This window comes from Pelodiscus sinensis, chromosome 2, assembly GCF_052426305.1.
Source record: "Pelodiscus sinensis isolate ZL-2025 chromosome 2, ASM5242630v1, whole genome shotgun sequence".
Taxonomy (NCBI): Eukaryota; Metazoa; Chordata; order Testudines; family Trionychidae; genus Pelodiscus; species Pelodiscus sinensis.
Window position 1 is genome coordinate 262,651,738 of NC_143053.1, and position 24,701 is coordinate 262,676,438.

At 48.8% G+C, this 24,701-nt stretch overlaps 2 protein-coding genes across 4 annotated transcripts in view; both read right to left on the reverse strand.

The window, feature by feature from the left end:
• The window catches only part of LOC112545555 (stonustoxin subunit alpha-like), a 298,534-nt gene that overhangs the window by 12,498 nt on the left and 261,335 nt on the right, over positions 1-24,701 (reverse strand). The window lies entirely within an intron of this gene.
• LOC149525497 (uncharacterized) overlaps positions 7,456-24,701 on the reverse strand; it is a 48,252-nt gene continuing 31,006 nt past the window's right edge. For both annotated transcript variants that reach the window (XM_089775943.1, XM_089775942.1), the window contains exon 4: positions 7,456-11,309. In XM_089775943.1, the coding sequence (XP_089632069.1) occupies positions 10,342-11,309 (968 nt within the window). In that variant the 3' untranslated portion in view covers positions 7,456-10,341. The remainder of the gene's footprint in view (positions 11,310-24,701) is intronic.

Sequence of the window (24,701 nt, forward strand, 5' to 3'; positions counted from 1 at the left end):
CCAACATTTTTATGGCTGACCTGGAACAACGCTTCCTCAACTCTCGTCCACTTACACCCCTTCTCTACCTACGCTACATCGATGACATCTTCATCATCTGGACCCATGGGAAGGAGACTCTGGAAGAATTTCACCATGATTTCAACAGCTTCCACCCCACCATCAACCTCAGCATGGACCAGTCTACACAGGAGGTCCAATTCCTGGACACCACGGTGCAAATAAGTGACAGTCACATCAATACCACCCTATACCGAAAGCCTACCGACCGCTACGCTTACCTGCATGCCTCCAGCTTCCATCCCGGACACACCACACAATCCATTGTTTACAGCCAAGCACTGAGGTACAACCGCATATGCTCCAACGCCTCCGACAGAGATCTACACCTACAAGATCTTCAACAAGCATTCTGTAAACTACAATACCCACACGAGGAAGTGAGGAGACAGATTGACAGAGCCAGACGTGTACCCAGAAGCCTCCTGCTACGGGACAAGCCCAAGAAAGAAACCAACAGAACACCACTGGCCATCACCTACAGTCCTCAGCTAAAACCTCTCCAATGCATCATTAGTGATCTACAACCCATCCTGGACAATGATCCCTCGCTTTCACAGGCCTTGGGAGGTAGGCCAGTCCTTGTCCACAGACAACCCGCCAACCTGAAGCATATTCTCACCAGCAACTACACACCGCACCATAATAATTCGAATTCAGGAACCAATCCCTGCAACAAACCTCGGTGCCAACTCTGCCCACATATATACACCAGCAACACCATCACAGGACCTAACCAGATCAGCCATACTGTCACTGGTACATTCTCCTGCACATCTACTAAGGTAAGATACGCCATCATGTGCCAACAATGCCCCACTGCTATATACATCGGCCAAACTGGACAGTCCCTACGTAAAAGAATCAATGGACACAAATTAGATATTAGGAATGGCAACATACAAAAACCTGTAGGGGAACACTTCAATCTCCCTGGACACACAATTGCAGATCTAAAAGTAGCCATACTGCAGCAAAAAAAACTTCAGGACCAGACTTCAAAGAGAAACTGCTGAGCTACAGTTCATCTGCAAGTTTGACACAATCAACTCTGGATTAAACAAAGACTGTGAATGGCTCGCTAACTACAAAAGCAGCTTCTCCTCTCTTGGAATTCACACCTCCAGATCAGCTGCTAGAAGTGGGCCTCATCCTCCCTGATTGGATCCACCTCGTCATCTCCAGCCTGATCCTGGCCTGCATATTTATACCTGCCTCTGGAAATTTCCACTACATGCATCTGACGAAGTGGGTCTTTCCCCACGAAAGCTTATGCTCCTACACTTCAGTTAGTCTATAAGGTGCCAGAGGACTCCTCACCGCTTGTCTAGAAAGGAATATGGCAGAAAGGGATCTAGGGGTTATAGTGGACCACAAGCTAAATACGAGTCAATAGTATGACACTGTTGCAAAAAAAGCAAACATGATTCTGAGATGCATTAACAGGTGTGTTGTGAGCAAGACACGAGAAGTCATTCTTCCGCTCTACTCTGCGCTGGTTAGGCCTCAGTTGGAGTATTGTGTCCAGTTCTGGGCACCGCATTTCAAGAACGATGTGTAGAAATTGGAGAGGGTCCAGAGAAGAGCAACAAGAATGATTAAAGGTCTAGAGAACATGACCTATGAAGGAAAGCTGAAGGAATTGGGTTTGTTTAGTTTAGAAAGAGAAGATTGAGGGGGGACATGATAGCAGTTTTCAGGTATCTAAAAGGGTGTCATGAGGAGGAGGGAGAAAACTTGTTCATCTTGGCCTCTGAGGATAGAGCAAGAAGCAATGGGCTTAAACTGCAGCAAGGGAGGTTTAGGTTGGACATTAGGAAAAAGTTCCTAACTGTCAGGTCGTCAAACACTGGAATAAATTGCCCAGGGAGGTTGTGGAATCCCCATCTCTGGAGATATTTAAGAGTAGGTTAGATAAATGTCTATCAGGGACGGTCTAGTCAGTATTTGGTCCTGCCATGAGGGCAGGGGACTGGACTCGATGACCTCTCGAGGTCCCTTCCAGTCCTCGTATTCTATGATTCTATGAACACCTTCTAACACCTCTCAGTCCTGGCCGTGAGTCTGCACCTCACCCACCTCAGCAGAAGGCCTCTGCTCCTCTGCGCGGACCTATCAATGTCTCTCCCTCTGCTGTTAGGGTTCTTATTTAGCTGTAACTTATGCCAGGCCACAAAGCATTCTGGGATGTTTGTCCAACAGAGCCAGGTAAATGATGGACCAGTTGAGGCCCTGCAGGGGGAGTAGTGTGTGTCACCTCCTGTGATGCAGTCACTACCAGCCCCCGTTAGGCCCTTGCATGGGACAAGCACACTCTAGGGGTGTGTCTAGACTACATGGCTCCATCGACGGAGCCATGTAGATTAGGCTGATCTGCAAAGGGATATGAAGCCGCGATTTAAATAATCGTGGCTTCATTTAAATTTAAACGGCTGCTCCGCTCTGCTGATCAGCTGTTTGTCGACTCAGCGTGCTAGTCTGGACACTCCGCACCGACCTGAAAGCCCTTTATCAACCTCCCCGTTATGCCTCGTAGGATGAGGTTTACCAGGGAGGTCGATAAAAGGCTTTCATTTCGACAGCGGAGTGTCCAGACTAGCGCGCTGAGCCGACAAACAGCTGATCAGCTGTTTGTCGGCTCAGCGCGGCAGCCATGTAAATTTAAATGAAGCCGCGATTATTTAAATCGTAGCTTCATTTCCCTTTACCAAACAAACAAATCTATATGGCTCCGTTAATTCGAACTAAACTAATTCGAATTAATGCATCCAGACTAAAAAACTAGTTCGAATTAGCGTTTTGCTAATTCGAACTAGCATGTCCACATTAAGTGTACCCTGAACCGGGGTTAAGGATGGCCGGAAGCAGTGCTGGCAGGGCATCAGAGGAGGACTTAGAGCGAGGAGCTGCTGTCTCAGGCTAGCCGAGGGCTGTGCTTAAAGGGACCCAACCCCCACCCCGGACAGACAGTTCTCAGGGGTGCCCCGCTTGCAAAGCAGTCCTGTCTTGGAGTGCCCAGGGTACCCACACTCGGCACATCATAGCACTCGGCCATCAACCCGGCTGCACTTGCCGCAGGCTGCCATCTGGGAAGAGGGTGCAATTGGGGGGCTGCAGGAGAGCTTCCACCCCCAGAAGCCCGCAGAGCCAGCCCAGTCCTCCCCATCGGGGGCTCGTGCCCCATTCCTCCCTCACCTCCTTCCACTTACCCCTCCCTAGCCCCCCTTCCTGATGTACAAAATAAAGAAAACGTGTGGTCAAAAATAGAAACTCTCTTTATTGAACAAAACTGGGGGAGACTGGGAAAAGGAGGTGGGAGAGGGGAAGAGAGAGGGTGGGAGAGGGGAGGGCAACTAAAATGATCAGAGGTTTGGAACAGGTCCCATATGAAGAGAGGCTAAAGAGACTGGGACTTTTCAGTTTAGAAAAGAGGAGACTGAGGAGGGATAGGATAGAGGTCTCTAAAAGCATGAGTGGGGTGGAGAGGGTGCATACAGAAAAGTTCTTCATTAGTTCCCATAATAGAAGGACTAGAGGACACCAAAGGAAAGGAATGGGTAGCAGGCTTCAAACTAGTAACAGAAAGTTGTTCTTCACAAAGCAAAGAGTCAACCTGTGAAACTCCTTGCTGCAGGAGGCTGTGAAGGCTAGAACTAGAACAGAATTTAATGAGAAGTGAGATAAAGTGATGGAGGTTGGGTCCATGGAGTGGTATTAGCCAGGGGGTAGGAGTGGTGTCCTTGCCCAAATTTTGTGGAAGGCTGGAGAGGGATGGCACGAGACAAATGGCTTGGTCACTGTCTTTGGTCCATCCCCTCCCGGGTCCCTAGGGTTGGCCGCTGTCGGCAGACAGGCTACTGGACTAGATGGACCTTTGGTCTGACCCAGTACGGCCATTGTAAGCTCAGGGCTCAGGGTTGGGGGTCTCAGTGGACCACCTTGATTTTCATGCACACCTGCTCCTGGGTGGCCAGGCTGGCAGCTCTCCTGCCCTAGACGGCCACTTTCCTGTGCCTAGTGTGGAGGTCGTGGACGAGGTCCACGATGTCTGCACTAGCCCAGGCGGGTTCCTGCCTCTTGCGGTCCCGGGCAAGCTCCCGGGAGCCGCCAGCCTGGTCCCGGGAAGAGGGGAAGGACTGGGGGGCATCGGGTGGGTGGCTCGATCTGTGCCAGGTGCAGGGTCTGCTGGCTGGGTGCTGGCAGGCTTGCACCTGGCACAGGCACCGTAGCCAGCCCGTGCCCCTTTAAGGGGTCCGGGGCCGGGAGGGGGGCAATAGAGTTTCCCTGGTGGTGCCCAGAGTGGCCACCAGGGAAAGCTGGGGAGGGCTAGCCTCCCACTAGTTCGAATTAAGGGTCTACACAGTGCTTAAGTCGAGCTAGTAAGTTTGAACTAGGCTTAATCCTCGTAGAATGAGGTTTACCTAGTTCAAACTAAGCGCTCCGCTAGTTCGAATTAAGTTTGAACTAGCGGTTTGCATGTGTAGCACCTATCAAAGTTAATTCAAACTAACATCTGTTAGTTCGAATTAACTTTGTAGTGTAGACATACCCCAGCAGGGGAACTGGGAGGGCAAAACAACCACTCTTCCCAGCTAAGAGATGGGCAGGGAAGGGGGGTGCTAAATTTGGGGGTGAGTTGGAGGGAGGTGCCAGCCACTCCTACCCTCTGGATTGGCGGCTCGGGAGGAGGGCACTGAACTTTGGGGGAGGGGGGAACAGAGGGAAGGGGGCAGCAGTCACTCATCCCCACTGGCTGAAGGCAGAGGAGGGCACAAAGCGAGGAGTGGTGGGGAGGGGAGACCAGAGGAAAAGGGGAAGCAACCGCTCCCTCCCGCTGAGTTGTTGTCAGGGAGGGAGGGTGCCAGCAAAGGAAGGGCTCTTGTAGGAAAACTGTGGAAGGGAAACTAGCAGCCACTCTTCCTCGTAAGTATGCGGTGGCGGGGGGGGGGGGGGCGCTAGGGCGGGGGTTTGCGAGTAGGGAGGGAAGGGGAAGGGGAAGGGGAAGGGAAAAGCAGCCACTCCCTCCCACTGGACTGTTTGCAGGAAGGGAGGGTGCTAGTGGGGGCTGGACACAAGTGGGGGAACCGTGGGTGTCTGGAGCCAGCAACCACTCCTGCCCGCAAGGCTGGAAGCAGAGGAGGAGGGTGCCAGCACGATGGGCAGGGGGCGAAGTAACGGGTGCAGGGCAGGGGCCGGCTCCTCCGGCTGCACTGGGTACAAAAGGATATTATGGGGCCATCGAGGGGGTGCAGTGTGCAGGGGGGCTAACTAAGAAGGGGAGGGGTACAAGCGTACGGGGCAGGGGCCACGTGCTCTGGGTAGAGGCAGAGGGCTACTGGGAGACTGGGGGAAGGGATAGTGCTGGGTGAGCATAGGTGGGGCAAGCAAGATGACAGGAGCAGACAAAGCTCAGTCTCAGTAAACAAACCCCCTCCACAGTCCAAATGGTGGTCACCTTCTTTTCCTCCTCGGCGGGGTGCAGGTGGTTCAGCAGCAGCAGGCGGGTGGCAGCCAGTCAGGGAAGGCCTCTGAGTGGTGGGTGCTGGTAGAGTTCTCTTCGCTTCTCCCTCTGGGGGGGAAAGGAGGGAGGCCGGCAGCCCCCCCCCCAGACAGCAGCAAGCTGTGGGTGGTTGTGGTGGCAGCAGTCCAGGGAGGGAGGAAGGGGCTCAGCTACAGCAGGGGGTGGGCTCTAGAGGACTTCCAGCAGCAGGCAGGGCAGGGGAGAGAGGGAGGGAAGGGCTCTCCAGAGCACAGGAGAGGAGAGCAGCCGCCACCTTCCTCCTCCTTCGCTGGGGCGGTTCTGAGTGGCCACCCACTGACCCCAAAGGGGAGGCGCCCCTCCCAGAGCTGACCAGCTTACACCCCTTCACCCAGGAAGCTTCCTGCCCTCCCTCGGCCCTCAGAGAAGCTGGGTGAGAACTGGCCAGGGCCCAGCCCATCAGATTCTGCCTCGCACCACCAGGTGCAGCATCCTCCGGTGCAGGAATGGGAAGGGGAAGGCCCACCCCCACTGCTGGGCTGACCAGGGGAAGGGCGCAAGCTGTGGAGACAAGAGCCAAAAAGGGAGATTTGCAGAGGCACAAGGGGCCACTAGGCTCCTAATTCCCATGGAAAGTCAACAGGAGTTAGGCACCAAACAGCAATGGGAGACTGTTACTCTGCCCTGAATTGCCCAGGTCTCCTGCTCACAGCTCCGACTCCACCCTCCAGAGCCTCCCTGGCCGTGCCGGGCTCTAGGATTTCCCAGCAAGGCAGGTATCATGCAGAAGGGGCATTGCTGGAGCTCCTGTCTCTAGATTTAAATCCCCCGCGGATTTCCCTATTACGATCTGAAAAATTAGCATGCCCCTTCCAGAAAAGGAGCCAATGTAGACGCAGCCTGGCTGCTTGAATTTCCGCAAGAACACTGATTTCTTACTGTCTGAAATCAGTGCTTCTTGCGGAAATACATGCTGCTCGCGTTCGGGCAAAAGTCCTTTTGCGGAAAGCTTTTGCGCAAAAGGGCCCATGTAAACAGCTCAGATTTGTTTTGCGCAAAAAAGCCCCGATCGTGAAAATGGCGATCGGGGCTTTTTTGCGCAAAAGCGCATCTAGATTGTCACGGATGCTTTTCCGTAAAAAGTGCTTTTGCAGAAAAGCATCCGTGCCAATCTAGACACTCTTTTCTGAAAATGCTTTTAACGGAAAACTTTTCCGTTAAAATCATTTGCGGAAAATCATGCCAGTCTAGACGTAGCCTTAGTGTGGGTCGCTGTCCCATGTAATGGCACTTAGAGCACTTAAAGCCAGAGATAAGAACAAGGGAGCTCTACATCCTAAGCTGAGTGCCCACTGGCTTTCAGCACAAGCTGTAGAGGCTCCTACAATAAGCTCCATAGGTCCCAGGTTCAAATCTGCTGGTGGTGGCTACACAGAGTTTGGGAGGGGTATGGGAGGCAGTTGTGATCTGGGGTGGGGGAGGAGGCTGCAGAGGGTTTGAGTGGTGATGTGGGGCAGGGGATTTGAGTGCAGGGTCCAGGAAGGGTAGAAGAAGGGGTGCAGGGTCTGGGAGGGGCAGGCTCTGGTCAGGAGATACTTACCTAAGCAGCTTCCTGCCAGCATCACTCTTAAGGGAGCTTCTGTGCCTGTCAGCAGCCCCCAGCTGGCTGTTCCATGTGACACTTTGCCCAGCCAATGAGAACTGAGAAATTGTGCTACACTGTCCCTGCCCCCAGCACAGTCTCTCAGCTCCATTTGGCCAGTTTGCAGCCAATAGGAGTTGGGATATTTTGCTGGGGCAGAAGCAGTGTGCAAAGCCTCCCCACTGCAGAGCAGAGTCACAGGGAGCAGCCAGCCACTTTGAGCGGTGCTGCTCTAGGTGACGGGCAGATTGGCTGGGTTAAAGGCTTGGCAGGACCCACCCAGCCTGGGGACCGTATCTTGCTCACCCTTGCTCTAGTAATACACAAAGTCCCAGGATAATGACCACAGACACCAACACAAAGTTTTATCTGTACAAGTTTTATTAAAGCAGTACGTAAGGTTTCAATGACCCAAGCATGTTGAAATCCTACAAAGCCCTGCACAATAAGTATAACTGTAGTCACTCACATCCCCAAAATTATTTGAGAATCCAATGAACCTATCGCCAACTGATCGTCAGTGGAGGGATACTTCCTGCTGGGGCTTTTCCCATGGATGATCCCACTTTCACCAAATCAGGGAACCCTTTATATACTGTAATTCTAACTCTGCCTAGCAGCTTATGTGTATCCCCGAACAAGTCAGCTCTCCTTCCCTTATCTGTGCTTTCACATCCCTTGCATATTGGGACACCATATATTTCATAAGTTGTTTGTAGCTCCTCTTATTCTCATGGTATGTACCCTACAGCTAAGACAGATAATCCAGGATATTTCAACCAAGTGTCCTCAGACAACATGTTGTGGTCTATTGCACTCACTTATTGGCACATTTTTATAGTAATCTTGTGACCTTTGGGACACAGGGCTATTCCTAGGTTACCCACTCATGTCCATCAATCATTCTTAAGCCTATAACCTAGTGCAGCTAAGTAAACATCTTACAGGTCTTAGCCTATAGGCCTGACATTTCAGCCAGGCTACACTTATATACTGATACATACACATCACTGCTAAATATTTAATTCTATATGTCTATAATTCTAAAGTTAAATCTAATCAGCAGACATTGATTATATATGAAATAGCATATAAATTAACCATAACATAGCATAATGATAAATGGGTGATAATATGAACTAATTGACTTCATAAATGATATTGGGATTAATTAATGTGTCCTAAAATTCAGCATGAAACTATGTTGAGTCAGCCCAGTCTAAAAACCCAAGTGCTCTCATGAAGTTAAAAACAAATAATATTTCTTTTCATAGTATCATTCATAATTCATGTAAATTATTTCAAGACAGTTCACAGCAAATCAGAAGCTACACAGGAAAGTGCAGTAGAATGACATTACCTAATTGCAGGTAGGCTATATCCACAGGTACGTTGTAGGACTGTGGAAGTTATGTGGAATTAGAACTAGGTGTGTATTTTAAAACTGGGAATGGGCAACAGGGGAGGGATCACTGGATGGTTTCCTGTTCTGTTCACTGCCTCTGGGGCACCTGGCACTGGCCACTGTCAGCTGACTGGACACTAGGCTATGTCTACACTACAGAGTTTTTGCTCAAAAACTTGCGGAGCGTCCACACTGCAAACGCGTTTTTGCATTAAGTAAACTTACATTAAATCAGAAGAAGAGAGGGGTTTTGCACAATAGTTACTCCTCTTTCTATGAGGAATAAGCCTTTTTGCGCAAGAGCTCTTGTGCAAAAGGGTGTGTGTAGATGGGCAGCAGGGTCTTTTTGCGCAAAAAAACCCTATTGAAAAAAGCACAAGTGCCTTGGTGGCAATTCTGTTAATGGCAATCAGAGCTTTCTTGCGAGAGAGCAACCATGCAGTGTGGACACTCTCTTGCGCAAAAGCGCAGTGCTTTTCCGGTGCACTTCTGCAGTGTGGACGTGCTCTTGTTCAAGAAGTTTTTGCGGAAGATCTCTTCTACAAAAAGCTTCTTGTGCAAGAAGCCTGCAGTGTAGACATAACCTAAACTAGATGGATCTTTGGCCTGACCCAGCCTGGCCATTCTTAGGTTCTTATGTAGTCACATAGGAAATGTCTACACTACAGGCTTTTTGCACAAGAAGTTTTTGCGGAAGTTTTTATGGATGATCTCTTCTCGCATAAGTGCGCGTCTACACTGCAAGAGCTCATCGCAAAAGCACTGTGCTTTTGCACAAGAGAGCAAACAGACTGCATGAACACTCTCAAAAGGAAACTCTGATTGCTATTTACAGAATGTCCATCAGGGCACCTGTGGTTTTTTTTATTGCCTCTTTTTGTGCAAAAAAACCCTCTTCCCTGTCCACACATGCCTTTTTGTGCAAGAGCTCTTGCACAAAAAGGAGTTATTCATTATAGAAAGAGGACTACCTAAAGTGGAAAAACCCCTCTGCTCTTTCAAATTTTTTTGCACAAAAATGCACGTGAGGTGTGGATGCTCCGCTAGGATGACTCTGTAGTGTAGACATAAACACAGGGTTTAATGAATAAAAAGGCAGAATTGAATATAAAAAAATTGTTAAACTTCAATGTTTCATGAATTTTCAGATTATTGGCTGAAATACCACATCATGCATCTTTGTTATTCTCCAGTTCGCTAAATTTCAATCTTGAAGCTGAAACAGTATAATATGATATGAGTGGCCAGTCACAAGTTACGCATGCTGAATACTGACTAATAGGGTGAACAGCCAATGAGCTTAGAACTGTTCATCCAAACCGATCAATGAATAAACATGAATGGTTATTTTTATGAACAGTTCCTGATTTCTGTAAACAATTCCTGAACAGAAGTAAGATCTATATTTACCACAATACTGATTGACAATATTTGCACAATGCATATACACACATCAACCCAAATTTATTCCAGCTCTTAGTTCAGAAGAGATCTAATAGCCATAGTCAGGATCTTTAAAGGATCCAACATGCAATCTTAATAAAAACAAATGCTAAGAGCTATATTTGCTCATGCTTTGCATGCAGTAGGTGTAGGGTATGAAAGCATGCGGTTAACTATAAAGCTGATGCAAATACAAACTTCCATGCAGAAATAATTAGCAAATAAATGTGTTCCAAATACTGATTATCCTGTCAGAACTACTGAAAAACTGGAAAAATGGCAAGAAAATACAAAAATACAGAAAGTCAATCATTACTCAAACCCGTGTTTCAAAATTGAAAATGTCTTTGAGAATGATTTATAAATAGCTCCTGGGATAGTAACATCCTCGTCAGCCCTTTCTCTGAGTTCTCGCAGTTGTTCCCGGTAGCGGTTGTTTATTTCCTCTAAATCTTTGTCCAATATTTGTCGCAGGGCCTCCTTCTTTTCTGTCAAAGTTTTATCATAAGAGCCTCCCTTTAATTCTTCCTCTATTTTTTTACATTCCTTCTCATACTGAGATCTCACTTCTCCTGTTTTTCTTTTCATCTCTTCCTTACAAGCTTCTTTGAGCATCTTGATTTTTTCTTGACGTTCCTTCTGTGCATGTTCATACATCTCATTAGTATAATGAGAGCCTCCATTCTGCTGCAACATCTTATCGATTATTGCAATCAGCTCTGACACCTGGGCTTCCCGCTCCTGGCCTCTTGCTTTGTTGTTGAAAGCGCAGCATCGATTCCTGCACCTTTTTATCAATGTCTCAAGATCTTTGTCATTAAACTCTTTTATATAATCATGTAAAGGCATTCCTTCTATGCCCTCTTTTCTGGTGAACAGGAGGACCATGTGCTGTGCAGCTTTGTCCCCAAAAATGTCTTGTATTCGTTCAATTGTTTTTTTTTCTTCTTCAGTGAAACGACCCAGCTGCATCACCAGGACGATAGCATGGGGGCCTGGGGTGGAGAGTGCGACACAACACCCGATTTCTTGCATAGTTTCCATTAAAGCGACTCGTGTGTCAAACAGACCAGGAGTATCAATGACAGCAATGTCCCTGCCCTTCCAATGCCCTTTCCTCTTAGTACATTTCACTACCAATGATTGTGCTGAGATTCTATACTCAAACACTTTCTCCCCAAGGATGCTGTTTCCTGTTGCACTTTTCCCAGCTCCCTTTTTGCCAACAAGAACAATCCGTAGTTCAGGTTTCTCGGTGCACTGTCCGGCAAATTGTGGGCCTGTAGGAAGGACATTGGAAAGGTAATAGAGTAATAGTGTGTGAGTTTAGGGATTTTCTTTTCTGTAAATATAACTGTTGTGAGGTCTAAGTTAACTGTCATGGAAACTAGGGGTGTTTGCATATAGTGGTTTAAACAATTACCCAATAAGCATAGGTTTATTGGTTCATCCAAACAACTACATAACCCCTCCCCCCCGTCCTCCAGCTGCCTCTGGGCTTGCTGCAAACAGAGGAAGTTCTGTGGGATGCTGGAGCCGCCTCTGAAGGCAGGGAGCTTGGACCCCCTTCCCCAGACAGGGGCAGCTGCAGGGACTTGCAAACTAGCTCCACCTCCCCAGGACGGGGCTGGAGTGATTAGAATCACAGAGCTAGAAGAGACCTCAGAAAGTCATCAAGTCCAGCCCCCCTGCCCAAGGCAGGACCAATCCCAACTAAATCACTGAGGGGATAGCTCAGTGGTTTGGGCATTTGCTTGCTAAACCCAGGGTTGTGAGTTCAATCCTTGTGGAGGCCATTTGGGGCAAATATTTGTCAGGGATGGTACTTGGTCCTGCTATGAAGGCAGGGGACTGGACTCAATGACCTTTCAAGGTACCTTCCAGTTGTAGGAGATAGGCAATCTCCATTAATTTAACCCAGCCAGGGCTTTGTCAAGCTGAGACTTAAACACCTCTAGGGATGGAGATTCCATCTCTCTAGAGAACCCATCCCAGAGCTTCCCCACCCTGCTAGGGAAATAGTTTTTCCTAATCTCCAACCTGGACCTCTCCCACCACAACTTGAGACCTGCCTCCACTGAGAACAGCCTCTCTCCATCCTCTTTGGAACCTCCCTTCAGGAAGTTGAAGGCTGCTCTCAAATCCCCCCTCACTCTTCGCTTCTGCAGACAATACAGACCCAACTCCCTCAGCCTCTCCTCATAAGTCATATGATCCAGCCCCCTAATAATTTTGGTTGCCCTCCACTGGACCCTATTCAATGAGTCCACATCCTTCCTGCATTTGGGGGCCCAGAACTGGACACAATACTCCAGATGTGGCTTCACCAGAGACGAATAAAGGGGAATAATCACTTCTCTGGATCTGATGGCAATGCTCCTACTAATATGCCATTAGCCTTCTTGGCTACAAGGGCACACTGTTGACTCATCTCCAGCTTCTCATCCACTGGAATCCCATGGTCTTTTTCTGCAGAACTGCTACTTAGCCAGTCGGTCCCCAGCCTGTAACAATGCTTGGGATTCTTCCATCCCAAGTGCAGGGCTCTACACTTGTCCTACATCGAATGCCAACATTAGCCTCCCTAGTTCAAACTAGGTGGCTAGTGTAGACATACCCAAAGATAATGGCTAAAGGCTCTTGAATGACATTTGCCAACTCCCTCAGTACCCTCGGATGCATTAAATCCCGGGCCCATGGATTTGTGTACGTTTAGCTTTTCTAAGTAGTTCCTAACCTGTTCTTTCCCCACCAAGGGCTATCCACCTTCATCCCATATTTGCGTCACCTAGTACATTTGTCTGGGAAGAGAGAAGCAAAGAAAGCACTGAGTACTTCAGCTTTTCCCATCCCTCCCTAGTCATCTGTTCAAGTTTCCACTTCTTGTAAGTTTCCTTTTTGTGCTTAAGTTCACCAAGGATTTCCCCTGTAAGCCAGTCCGGTCTCCTACCATGTTTGCCTCTCTTGCTACGCGTCGGGATGGTTTCTTTCTGTGCCTTCAGTAAGGCTTCTTGAAAATACTGCCAGCTGTCCTGGACTCCTTTCCCTTTCATGTTAGCATCCCAGGGGATTCTGCCCATCAGGTTTCTGAGGGAGTCAAAGTCTGCTTTTCTGAAGTCCAAGGTGTGTGTTTTACTACTCTCCTTTCTTCCTTTGGTCAGGATCCTGAAATCTACCATCTCATGGTCACTGCTTCCCAGGTTGCCACCCGCCTCTACTTCCCCTATTAGTTCCTCCCTGTTTGTGAGCAGCAGGTCAAGCTGCGCACAGCCCCTGATCGGTTCCTTCAACACTTGTACCAAGAAGTTATCCCCAACATTCTCTAAAAACTTCCTGGATTGCCTGTGTACTGCTGTATTGGTCTCCCAACAGATGTCAGGGGATTAAAGTCCCACATGAGAACCAGGGCCTGTGATCTGGAAGCTTCTCTCAGTTGTCTGAAGAAAGCCTCGTCTACCTCATCCACCTGATCCAGTGACCTGTAGCAGACACCAATCAGAACATCACTGCTATTGTTTGCACCTCTAAACATAACCCATAGACTCGCAACTGGCCTTTCTCCCTCTATATACTAGAGCTCTGAGCAATCATAGTGCTCTCTTACATACAGTGCAACTCCTCCTCCTTATCTCCCCTGCCTGTTCTTCCTGAACAGTTTATACTCTTTCATGACAGTGCTCCAGTCATGCGAGTCATCCCACCAAGTCTCTGTTGTTCCAATCAAATCATAGTTCCTGCACTGAGCCAGAGCCTCTAATTCTTTCTGTTTGTTACCCAGGCAAGTATTTTAGTAACTGTATAATTGATTAAAATTTTCAGTGGCTACACGATTGCTAAAATAAACATTATCTAACATCCCTCAAGACATTGCATTTTGGAGTGGAGCAGCACAGTGAGTGGGTCTTGGTGGCCTCTGTTCAGATCTGAGTGAGCTCTAAGCCGACATCAGGGCTACGTTTACACTGGCACCCCTTTCCGGAAAAGGGATGCTAATGTAGACTTTGGAATAGGCAAATCCGCGGGGGATTTAAATATCCCCCGCGGCATTTGCATTTACATGGCTGCCGCTTTTTTCCGGCTTGGGGAAAAGCCGGAGAAAAGCGCCAGTCTAGACGTTATTCTCCGGAAAATAAAGCCTTTTCCAGAGGATTTCTTATTCCTACTTTCAAGTGTTTCACCAACCTCACAGTTAGGAAGTTTTTCCTGATGTCCAGCCTGAACCTCCGGGTCACGTTATTGGATTTTAAGGGGAGAAGCCAGATCACTGCTGCATCCAGGGGAGGGGGAGTTGCCCTAAAGTCTGTACAAAGGGGGCCATGTGAGGTGTCAAATGAAAGCTTATGTCCTACTGATTGTATGTGTGCCACTCATGTACTTGTATGATATCTATGTAGAGTTATGAATATGGACTCTAGACTGCCTGTTGGAAAGAACAATTATTCAGCCGATGACTATGCTAATTAACAGTGCCCCGAGGACAATGAGTCTCAGAGAGGCCAATACACACCTGAGGAATGCATCTGGGAACATGCAAATCAGCCAGGGGAAAATGGCTGCTGGCATATGAAACAGGGACAGGTCACTCAACTGTGTTACCTGCTCCATTTGAAAGATACCAGGGATGGATATAAAGTGCCATGAGGCAGACTCCATCTTGTCTCCAATACTGCTACTGATCCCAGATGCAGCCTTTTGAGGGACAGAGAGCTGGGAAGAATTGCTGACCCATTCTGACATAGGATGTACACCAGAGACATCTCTGCAAGATGGTGATTCGATGCATGTAATGTATTCTCAACAACTTTATTCTCATGCTTTTCTTTCTTTCTTTCATTAATAAACCATTAGATTTTAAATTCTAAAGGATTGGCCAAGCATAATCTTGTGGGTAGAGGCATAACGAGGGTGTTATGCACCCAGGGGCAAAGGAAAAATTTTTACCCCCCCACATCCCTGCTGTCACTGCCACACTCCCCTCTGCCACCTCCCCACTGCCACTGCCATGCACCAGGGGTGATAGGTCCAAAGCACTCATGTAACATTGGACCACTGCTGTGTACTCACCTCGAGTGGAGCACCCTCGGGGACACTACTCAATGAAGAAAAGCGAGTTACTCACCCCGTGCAGTAACGTCTGTTCTTCGAGATGTGTGTCCCATAGGTACTCCATGTCCCACCATCCTCCCTGCTTCAGAGCTTCTATTTATATCTTTCAGGTGCTTCCGGTTGGGAGGAAACTGGCAGGACCGGACCACGCTCAGATGAAAGGCGCGAAGGGGAGCAGTCCGGTAGGGGGGCTACTGCTAATGAAAATTCCTCCGGTTTGCAGTGCTGGGACGAGCCCAGCACCTCAAGTGGAGCACCCATGGGGACACACATCTCGAAGAACAGACGTTACTGCACAGGGTGAGTAACTCTCTTTTTTGTTGCAGATTTTCCATCTCCCAGTCATAGCAGAGACTTGGGATTAATGTGGCTTTCTCAACTAAAAGTCTTACACATGTTTGGATGTTGTGATTGTGAACACCCGGAGAGGCAATCTGCTCAAGGCAAGATTGGCCTTGAATCTTGACATCTATGGCTTCAGTTGAATGGCTTGTGTGAAATTTGGAAGAGCCGATCAGAGAGACCTCTCTGCTTTACTTAATGGTAGAATCTCACGGCAGCCTGAAGGAGAAAGTCCTCAGGCAGACAGAAAGCCTCGCTTGCCGGGTATCCTCAGCCTTAGGCTATTTATTGCTTCAAGTACCTTTGAGAAAGTGAGGGTGATTCTTGTGTTGTGTGTTAGTTTTATTTAAAAAAATTTCAGAGTGTTATTTTAATAGGTAAATTAATCTCTTAGGGTATGTCTACACTACCCCCCTAGTTCGAACTAAGGGGGTAATGTATGCATACCGAACTTGCTAATGAAGCCCGGGATTTGAATTTCCCGGGCTTCATTAGCATAAAGCCGGCGCGCCATTTTTAAAAGCCGGCTAGTGCGAACCCCGTGTCGCGCGGCTACACGCGGCATGGACTAGATAGTTCGGATTAGGCTTCTGAACTATCTAGTCCGTGCCGCGTGTAGCCGCGCGGCACGGGGTTCACACTAGCTGGCTTTTAAAAATGGCGGCGCGGCTTTATGCTAATGAAGCCCGGGAAATTCAAATCCCGGGCTTCATTAGCAAGTTCGGTATGCATACATTACCCCCCTAGTTCAAACTAGGGGGGTAGTGTAGACATACCCTTACATTCTTAAGTCTCATGTAGTTTTTCACTGTGCGATAATGTGAAAAACAATTAGGTTAACTAAGTAAGTAAATGAGCAGTTAGGAAGCATTACAGATTGCTTACAATAAATGTATTAGGTATCTTGTTAGTCTTTAAAGTGCTACATGACTTTTTTTTCTTTTTATTTTACCAAGATCAGACTAACACGGCTACCCCTCTATTACAATAAATTTGATATGCTCAAAATCTTTTTTACTTTTTCTTCATTAAAGCAATGTGTTATTCATTTGCTGTAACAGTGGTTTTAAATGCTTGAATGAAATATAGTGATGAAATTCATATTTAGGTTGTATAACATTAATTTCTCTTGTGTTTTATAAAATTTACATATTTAAGGATTTGACATTTTTAATGTAAAAGACATGAACCTAATGAAAATGGGATATGAACAAATTAAAGAGACAAAAATATGTAGCAGAATGTAAACCACAACACTTGATAATTTATAAGTCTATAGTTAGTAAAATAAGTACAGTAGACTTCCGATAATCCGGAACCTATGGGACCTAGGCGGTGCCGGATTATCAGATATGCCGAACTATCAGGAGGTATTATAAGATGGTTATATATATACTGTATACATTATATACTGTATATAAAGTGTTCTTATCCCTTTTTACTGTACATACTGTATACAGTATACTGTAATGTTTTAGTTTTTTTAAGCCTTTTTTACCCTTTTTGCTCAGTTCAGCTGCTGCCGTTGTTACCTTGTGACTCATTTTTTGCCACAGCTCGCTCACTAGGCTCTTGCCATTTTGATGCCGGACTATCAGGAATGCCGGACTATTGGATGACGGACTATTGGAGTTTTACTGTAATTCATTAAACAATAAATATCCTAAGAGGCAGATTATTTACAGTGGTGTAGTGAGGAAGGCTGGAGGAGGGGAAGTGGCCCCTGGGTGCCACACTAGTGAGGTGCCAGAATAGTCCCCCTACACTCCCACTGTCATCCCTCTGCTCGCCTGCTCCTCCCCTGCCCACCACCACTGGCTGGAGCTACCTCCTTCCCCACCTTTCTGCCCCCAGCCCGACCCCCTCCACATCTGCCAGAGGGTTAGTGCTTGTGGGACTCAGCCCCAAACTGGATGGGGTTGGGTAAGACGCGATACAAGCTCCCCACACTCCTCCCAGGGTCGGGCTCAGCTGTGGGCCAGGTTCGGGGCCCCACCATTTGGTGGTGGGGGGGGTGCCAATTTTGCCTTTGCCCCCGGGCTCATAACACCCTCGCTACGGCTCTGGAACCCACTTCCCAGGGCTCATTGTTATTGGATCTGGCTTCCCTCCCCTCTCCAACCCTTGCAACTGCCCAGAGGTGTCACCTTCCGCCTTATCCATTACCACCTCACTCGCCCCACAGGGACAGTCTCTGCCTCACTTGTCCTAGGGACTGTTCTACCAAGACGTAATTCAAAGTTTCCATGTAAAAGGACTCAGTACAAAGCTAAACACTTCAATGAGAGAATGATGAATACAGAGACGTGTCTACATCTGCTGCAGGGAAACACCTCTGCCTGCCTCCAGCCCTCTCCCCCAGAGTCTACAGCCCCACTGCAAAGTGGGGGAGGGGAAGAAAGGGGCTGAAGCCCATCAACGGGACTGAAGCAGTCATGAGCAAGCCATGCCCGGGAGCCATTCTCCTGTCCATTGCTGGTGCTGTGTTGCTTCAGGCACGCTGAAATGCAGTCACCTCTAGGGTGGGCTGGACAGCTGTTTAACACCTGCACAAGGTTTCAGGCAGGGGGCAGTGCGGGCTGCCTTTCTGCAGAGCCCCCGTCAGAACTACTGTGCCCTCCTGGCTTAGGAAAAGAATAAACAGGAGGATTGGAAATTAACCCACCCAGTCTCACGTCCTCTAGGCAGGGACTGAGCCATCTACATTAGGTCCCAGCTAGAGTATCATGTGCAGTTCTGGGTGCCACATTTCAGGAAACATGTAGTGAAACTGGAGAAAGTCCAGAGAAGAGCAACACAAATGATGAAAGGTCTAGAGAACATGAGATATGAGGCAAGGCTGAAGGAATTGGCCTTGTTCAGCTTGGAAAAGAGAAGACTGAAAAGGGACATGAGAGCATCTTTCAAGTACCTAGAAGGGTGTCATAAGGAGGAGGAAGAAAAATTATTCTCCTTGGCCTCTGAGGATAGAACAAGAAGCAATGGGTGTAAACTGCAGCAAGGGAGGTTTAGGTTGGACATTAGGAAAAACTTCCTACCTGTCAGGGTGGTTAAACACTGGAATAAATTGCCTAGGGAGGGATTGTGGAATCTCCATCACTGGAGATATTTAAGAGCAGGTTAGACAGACACCTGTCAGGGATAAGCTAGGGTAACTCAATTTTGGAAGCCCCAGGTAGGTGCTGGTGCCCCCTAGAAGGGACAGATCCCCAGAGCCCATCCATACCTCCGTGAGCCAGCCTGTGCCCCCAGCCCTGGGACTGAACCAGAGCCAGCGCCCCCTAGAGAGGCCCTGTAGCCTCCAGTGCACCAGTGGGATTTTGGTGCCAGGCCCCTTCCTCAAATGGATCCCTTGAACTGGGGGTCAGGTCAGGCCCTGTTCTCTCCCGCACTGTGGGGTCCAGGGGCCGGGCCCTGTGGTACCTCTAGGCAAGTGTTGTGGCACGAGGAAAGTGAATTGGTTAGGTCCGAAGCATTCTCCCCACAGGGCTCAGTAAGCCTGGGGGTGGGGCTGAGCAGATGGGAGAAGCGGGGGCAGGGGGTGGCTGCTGGGTTTGTTTCTGCCCCTTGCTGTCATTAGTTGGGCTGCAGCGTAGGCTGGCGGGCAGCTCCCAGGACTGTCTCCTTTGAGCAAGGGGTGGCTTGATCGCAGCACGAGCTAGGCAGGGCATGATTGCTGAAGCCCCCCACCCCGCGGTTGTTCCCCACATTAGTCAGATGGCAGCAAGGCGGGTTATGCTGGGCTGTGCTGCAGTCACATCTTCACTACCCCTGTAGACAGCCCCTGAACCACTGGAAAGTGAGCTGCTAGTCCAGTCTGGTGTGTGACCTCAGGCATGTCACAGTCTCCATTGTGCCTCAGTTTCCCCAGCTGTAAAATGGGAACACTGCTGGCCTCCTTGGGAAAGCCCTCTGAGTGCTACCAATGGGGAGCTCAAGCACTTGGACCTGTAATCCCGCACCCTGCTGTTGTTGCCCCAATGGCACTAGCCTTGCCTTAGTCATGTGGGCTTGGTACTGTTCCAGTGGGTGGATGGCACCATCGGTTGCTTGACAGCGCTTTGTGTCCGTATGAAATCAAGTGAGGTGGTCCAGTGACAGGCGGGTGAGTGGCTGAAAGTCAGTGAGCAGGGAACCGAGTGCCAGGTGCTGAGTCACTGGCAAATTCAGCGTACGGGGAAGGGAGCTGCCCACACCTCAGCCCCCAGCACTTGCGGGCGGAGTTCACAAATGACAAAGCTCTTCTCACTTCTCCACCATCCAATCCATCACTTTCCTGCGGGTCCTTAGCACAGGCTGTCCTTTGCCTTGGCTGGGCACTGCTCTGGGGTGGGCCCAGCTCTCCAAGCCCAGAACCACAGAAGTGACCAAAAAGTGGGGCTGGGGAGCTCAAGCACCTGGACCTGTGATCCCCCACCCTGCTGTTGTTGCCCCAAGGCCCCACCCACACACTGTTCCTCCCTCCCAAAATGCTCCTGAGCTACCTCTTCCTCCCAAGACCCATCCCCACCCCCACTTGTGCTCTCCCCCTGCCATTGCCTGACCTTACATGCCTCTGGGGCCCCAACCCCTGCTCCTTGCCACCTGGCCCTGGCCAGCCTGACCATGGGCTGCCACTGGAGACTGGCAGGTTTTCTACCAGCTGATGCCAGAGCCAGGCATCCCTAGCACCTCCAACAACCAAATGCCCCTCCCTCAGAGCTAAGCAACTCCAGCCCTCCCATTCCCCTCCTTCAGAGCCAGGCACTGGAGGAACCAGTCCGGTAAGTTCATCTTACCAGCTGCCAGCTGCCTCTGCTCCCAGTGTGTTCCAGGGGCAGCACGTGGCCCAGCTGCCAGCTCACTGACCTGAGCATCACATGGTCCTGTGAGACATGCGCTACGCTCCCACCCCGGCCTGGCGCCCCCCTAGCCCAAGGCTGACTGGGGCACAGGGAGAGCTGGGGTATCAGAGGGGTTTTGCTCATGAGGCTTCCTGCTGGCTGGATTGGCAGCTGAAGCGCTTGGTGTGGCTGATGTGTGGCCTATTTGAGAAAGGTCTCCTGTCAGGGGCTGTAAGTCGTCCTGGTTTTGAGCAATTCACCCTGAGTGGACGCTGTCAGCTGTGTCCAGACCCAGCCCTGACTGTTACATTCCCTTGCTGCAGTTTAAGCTTCTTCTCTTATCCTCAGAGGCCAAGGAGAACAATATTGGTCCCTCCTACTTCTGAAACTCTTTTAGATACCTGAAAACTACTATCATGTCCCCTCTCAGTCCTCTCCTTTCCAAACTTGCAGGAGGAATAATGTTAGTTCGAATTAGGAGCTTTAATTCAAACTACCTAGTCTGTGCTGTGTGTAGCCGCGGGCAGTTAGTCTGGACGAAGGGGCATTTAAAAATGGCGGCGCCCGGGAACATGAAAATGAAGCCCAGGATATTTAAATCCCGGGCTTCATTTGCAAGTTCGAATGCCTACATTAGCCACCCTAGTTCGAACTAGGGTGGCTAGTGTAGACATACCCTTAATTACTTGCTCCATTACTTCCCTGGCACTGAAGTTAAACTAACTGGTCTGTAGTTTCCTGGGTTGTTCTTATTTCCCTTTTTATAAATGGGCACTAGATTTGCCCTTTTCCAGTCCTCTGGAATCTCTCCCAACTTCCATGATTTTTCAAAGATTATAGAAGAGGTATCTGAGCCTTTAGCTATTAGCTCCTTGAGTATTCTAGGATGCATTTTATGAGGCCCTGGTGACTTGCAGACACCTAACTTTTCTAAGTGATTTTTAACTTGTTCTTTTTTAAATTTTATCTTCTAAACTTACCCCCTTCCCACTAACATTCACTATGTTAGGCATTCCTACATCAGGCTTCTTGGTGAAGACCGAAACAAAGAAGTCATTAAGCATCTCTGCCATTTCCAAGTTTCCTGTCATTGTTTCTACATCCTCACTGAGCAGTGGGCCTACCTTGTCTTTGGTCTTCCTCTTGCTTCTAATATAATTGTGAAAAGTGTTCTCATTTCCCTTTATGTCTGTATCTAGTTTGAACTGATTTTGTGCCTTTTCCTTTCTAATCTTGTCCCTGCATTCCTGTATAGTTTGCCTATATTAATCCTCTGTAATTTATCCTACTTTCCACTTATGTGACTCCTTTTTTATTTTTTAGATCATGCAAGATCTCCTGGTTGATCCAAGGTGGTCTTTTGCCATATTTTCTATCTTTCCTACACGGCGGAATAGTTATCAGTCCATGAAAGGACCGGCGGTGGCACTAGGAGGGGTTCTGGAGTGCAGTGGGACTCTGGAAACAGGAAACCAGCACTGGGGGTAGTGGTCTGGTAGTTCTTCTGGCCTCCTGGCCACCATCCTTGCTAGCCCTTAGTCACCAGACACTGGTCAGCACTCCTCCTATCTATTACTAGAGATCAATAAACATGTGGACAAAGGGGATCCAGTGGCTATAGCGAACTTAGATTTCCAGAAAGCCTTTGACAAGGTCCCTCACCAAAGGCTCTTACGTAAATTAAATTGTCATGGGAAAAGAGGGAAGATCATTATGTAAGCGGGGGAATGATCCCGCTATTGTGGGGAACTTTCCTGGCTTCTATACACCCCGGTGAAATGAACCAGCGAAAGGATCTGAGTCCCCGCTCCCACTTCCTTTACCCCACGGCTCCCTGATCCTGAGGGCTCCCCCTCCACTCTCCTGAGTAGCAGAGCCCTTGAAACCCCAACAAGGCAGGGCCCAGGTTTCCTGGGGCTTAATCCCTGACCTTGTAGTCACTAGGGGCAGGAGTTAGGGTGTCCCCACTCCGAGGTGCTCTCTTTACACTGCAGGCCTTCTTGGCCCAGTGATCACTTCATAAGGTTCAAAGCAAATACAATTTATTAAACAACAACTGATTAAAGAGAATAAAATAAGACAAAATGAGAATGGTTAAATGAGAACACACAGCCCTGCTCTGTAGCACAGGGACATCAAAACAGCAGTCTGCAGGGTGTAAGGACAATTCACAGTATCTTTCTTAGAGGCCCTAGATATGCTGCAGGGGGGGCTACAGGCTGGACACGCTAGCTCTGGCAGTGACCACACAGTCTCAAGCTCGAAGTGGCCAGACCCCTCTCCCAGTCCAGAGCCTTTCCCCACACTTTGCTGGTCCCAGGTGCTCACCACATCCAGCTGCAGGCTGTGCTGCTTGGCCAGTTCCAGCTCCTTGTGTTGCTTCTCTGTCCCTTTTGGCTCTGAGCACTGCCAGTCTGCTGCTCAACACAGGCTCTGCACTCCCTGTGCTGTGTATGCCTGGCTCTGCTGCTGCAAAAACTGCCCCTCAGCACAGCTTGCACTCCTCTTAGCAGTGTCTCAGCTCTCTGTTCCTTTTTCAGGACTCCTTCATACAGCTTGCACTGCTCTTTTCAGCTCTCTTGTCTTTGCAGGACCTCTTCTGCACACAGCTTGTTTGTTCAGAGAGAGAGAGAGACCCAGAACAATCCCAGCTCACAGGGAGGACGGGGCCTGGCTTCTCCCCTTCCTCACTGGCCTGTCCAACCTGTCAATCAGGCTGAGCTGGAGAGTTGGCTGCTTTCCATTGTCTCTGGGGTCAGTCAGTCTCATGAACCCTTCCCCTTCAGATACAGTGAGCTGGCAAACCAAAAACTCCCACAGAGTTTTAGTAAGGGGTAACAGTCCCCTTACACTTTCATGGGCTAAGAACTGGTCTGGAATGGCTGCCATGTAAGGAGAGGTAAATAATACTAGGACTTTTCAACTTAGAAAAGAGGAGGCTGGGGGAGGGGGGGGGGCGGAGAGAGGATATGACAGAGGTGTGGAAAAAGTGAATAAGGAAACATTATTTACTTGATCCCATAATATAAGAACTAGAGTCTACCAAATGAAATGAATAGGCAGCAGGTTTAAAACAAAGAAAAGGGAGTTTTTGTTCACTCAGTGCACACACAGTCAACCCCTGGAACTCAATGCCAGAGGATGTGGTGAAGACCAGGACTTTAACAAGGTTCCAAAAAGATCTAGATAGATTCATGGAGGTTAGGTTCATCAATGGCTATTAGCCAGGGTGGGTAGAGATGGTGTCTCTAGCCTGTGTCTGGAAATGGGTGACAGGGGAGGGATCACTTGATAATTATGTTTTGTTCCCTCCCTCTGAGCATCTGGCATTGGCCACTGTCGATAGACAGGATAGTGGGCTAAAGGTAAATAAAATTAAGTTAAATAAGGACAAATGCAAAGTACCCCACTTAGGAAGGAACAATCAGTCTCAGACATACAGAATGGGAAGCGACTGTCTAGGAAGGAGTATGGCAGAAAGGGATCTAGGGGTTATAGTGAACCACAAGCTAAATATGAGTCAACAGTATGACGCTGTTGCAAAAAAAACCAAACATGCTTCTGGGATGCTGTGACGTAGTGGGGGTACTTGCTGGGCTGTGGTGACCCCTGCTGTCTGGAGCAAGACCCAGCAGGGAAAACCTCACTAGGCAGAGGTAATGCCAAACTTGTTGAACCAGTGGCCAGACACCCCCCATGGAGAGGAACAAAGGAAGGTGGAATGCTGCCCTGACTGGGGGGCAGGGCTGGTGGAGGGTTAGTTAGTTCCTGGCTGGAAGGCAGGGAATAAGGAGCTGGGGAGGGGGCTGGGACTCCCCTATCTCAAGGGGGGGCACTGAGGCCTCTTAGCCCCAGTTCCTGTAACCAGATTACATCTGTGCTGTGCTGTGCTGTGCTGTGCTGGAGGAGTAATAAACCACCCTCAATTCCACTGGCTGGTGCAGTCTGTTTGTGCCATTTCGGGGTGCAGGAGACGGGGAACCCCCAACGCACCGTCACAGATGCATAAACAGGGGTGTTGTGAGCAAGACACGAGAAGTCATTCTTCCGCTCTACTCTGCGCTGGTTAGGCCTCACTTGGAGTACTGGATCCAGTTCTGGGCACCGCATTTCAAAAAAAATCTGGAGAAATTGGAGAGGTTCCAGAGAAGAGCAACAAGAATGATTAAAAGTCTAGAGAACATGAGCCATGAAGGACGACTGAAAGAACTGGGTTTGTTTAGTTTAGAAAAGAGAAGACTGAGGGGGGACATGATAGCCGTTTTCAGGTATCTAAAAGGGTGTCAGAAGGAGGAGGGAGAAAAATTGTTCTCTTTGGCCTCTGAGGATAGGACAAGAAGCAATGGGCTTAAACTGCAGCAAGGGAGGTTTAGGTTGGACATTAGGAAAAACTTCCTGCCT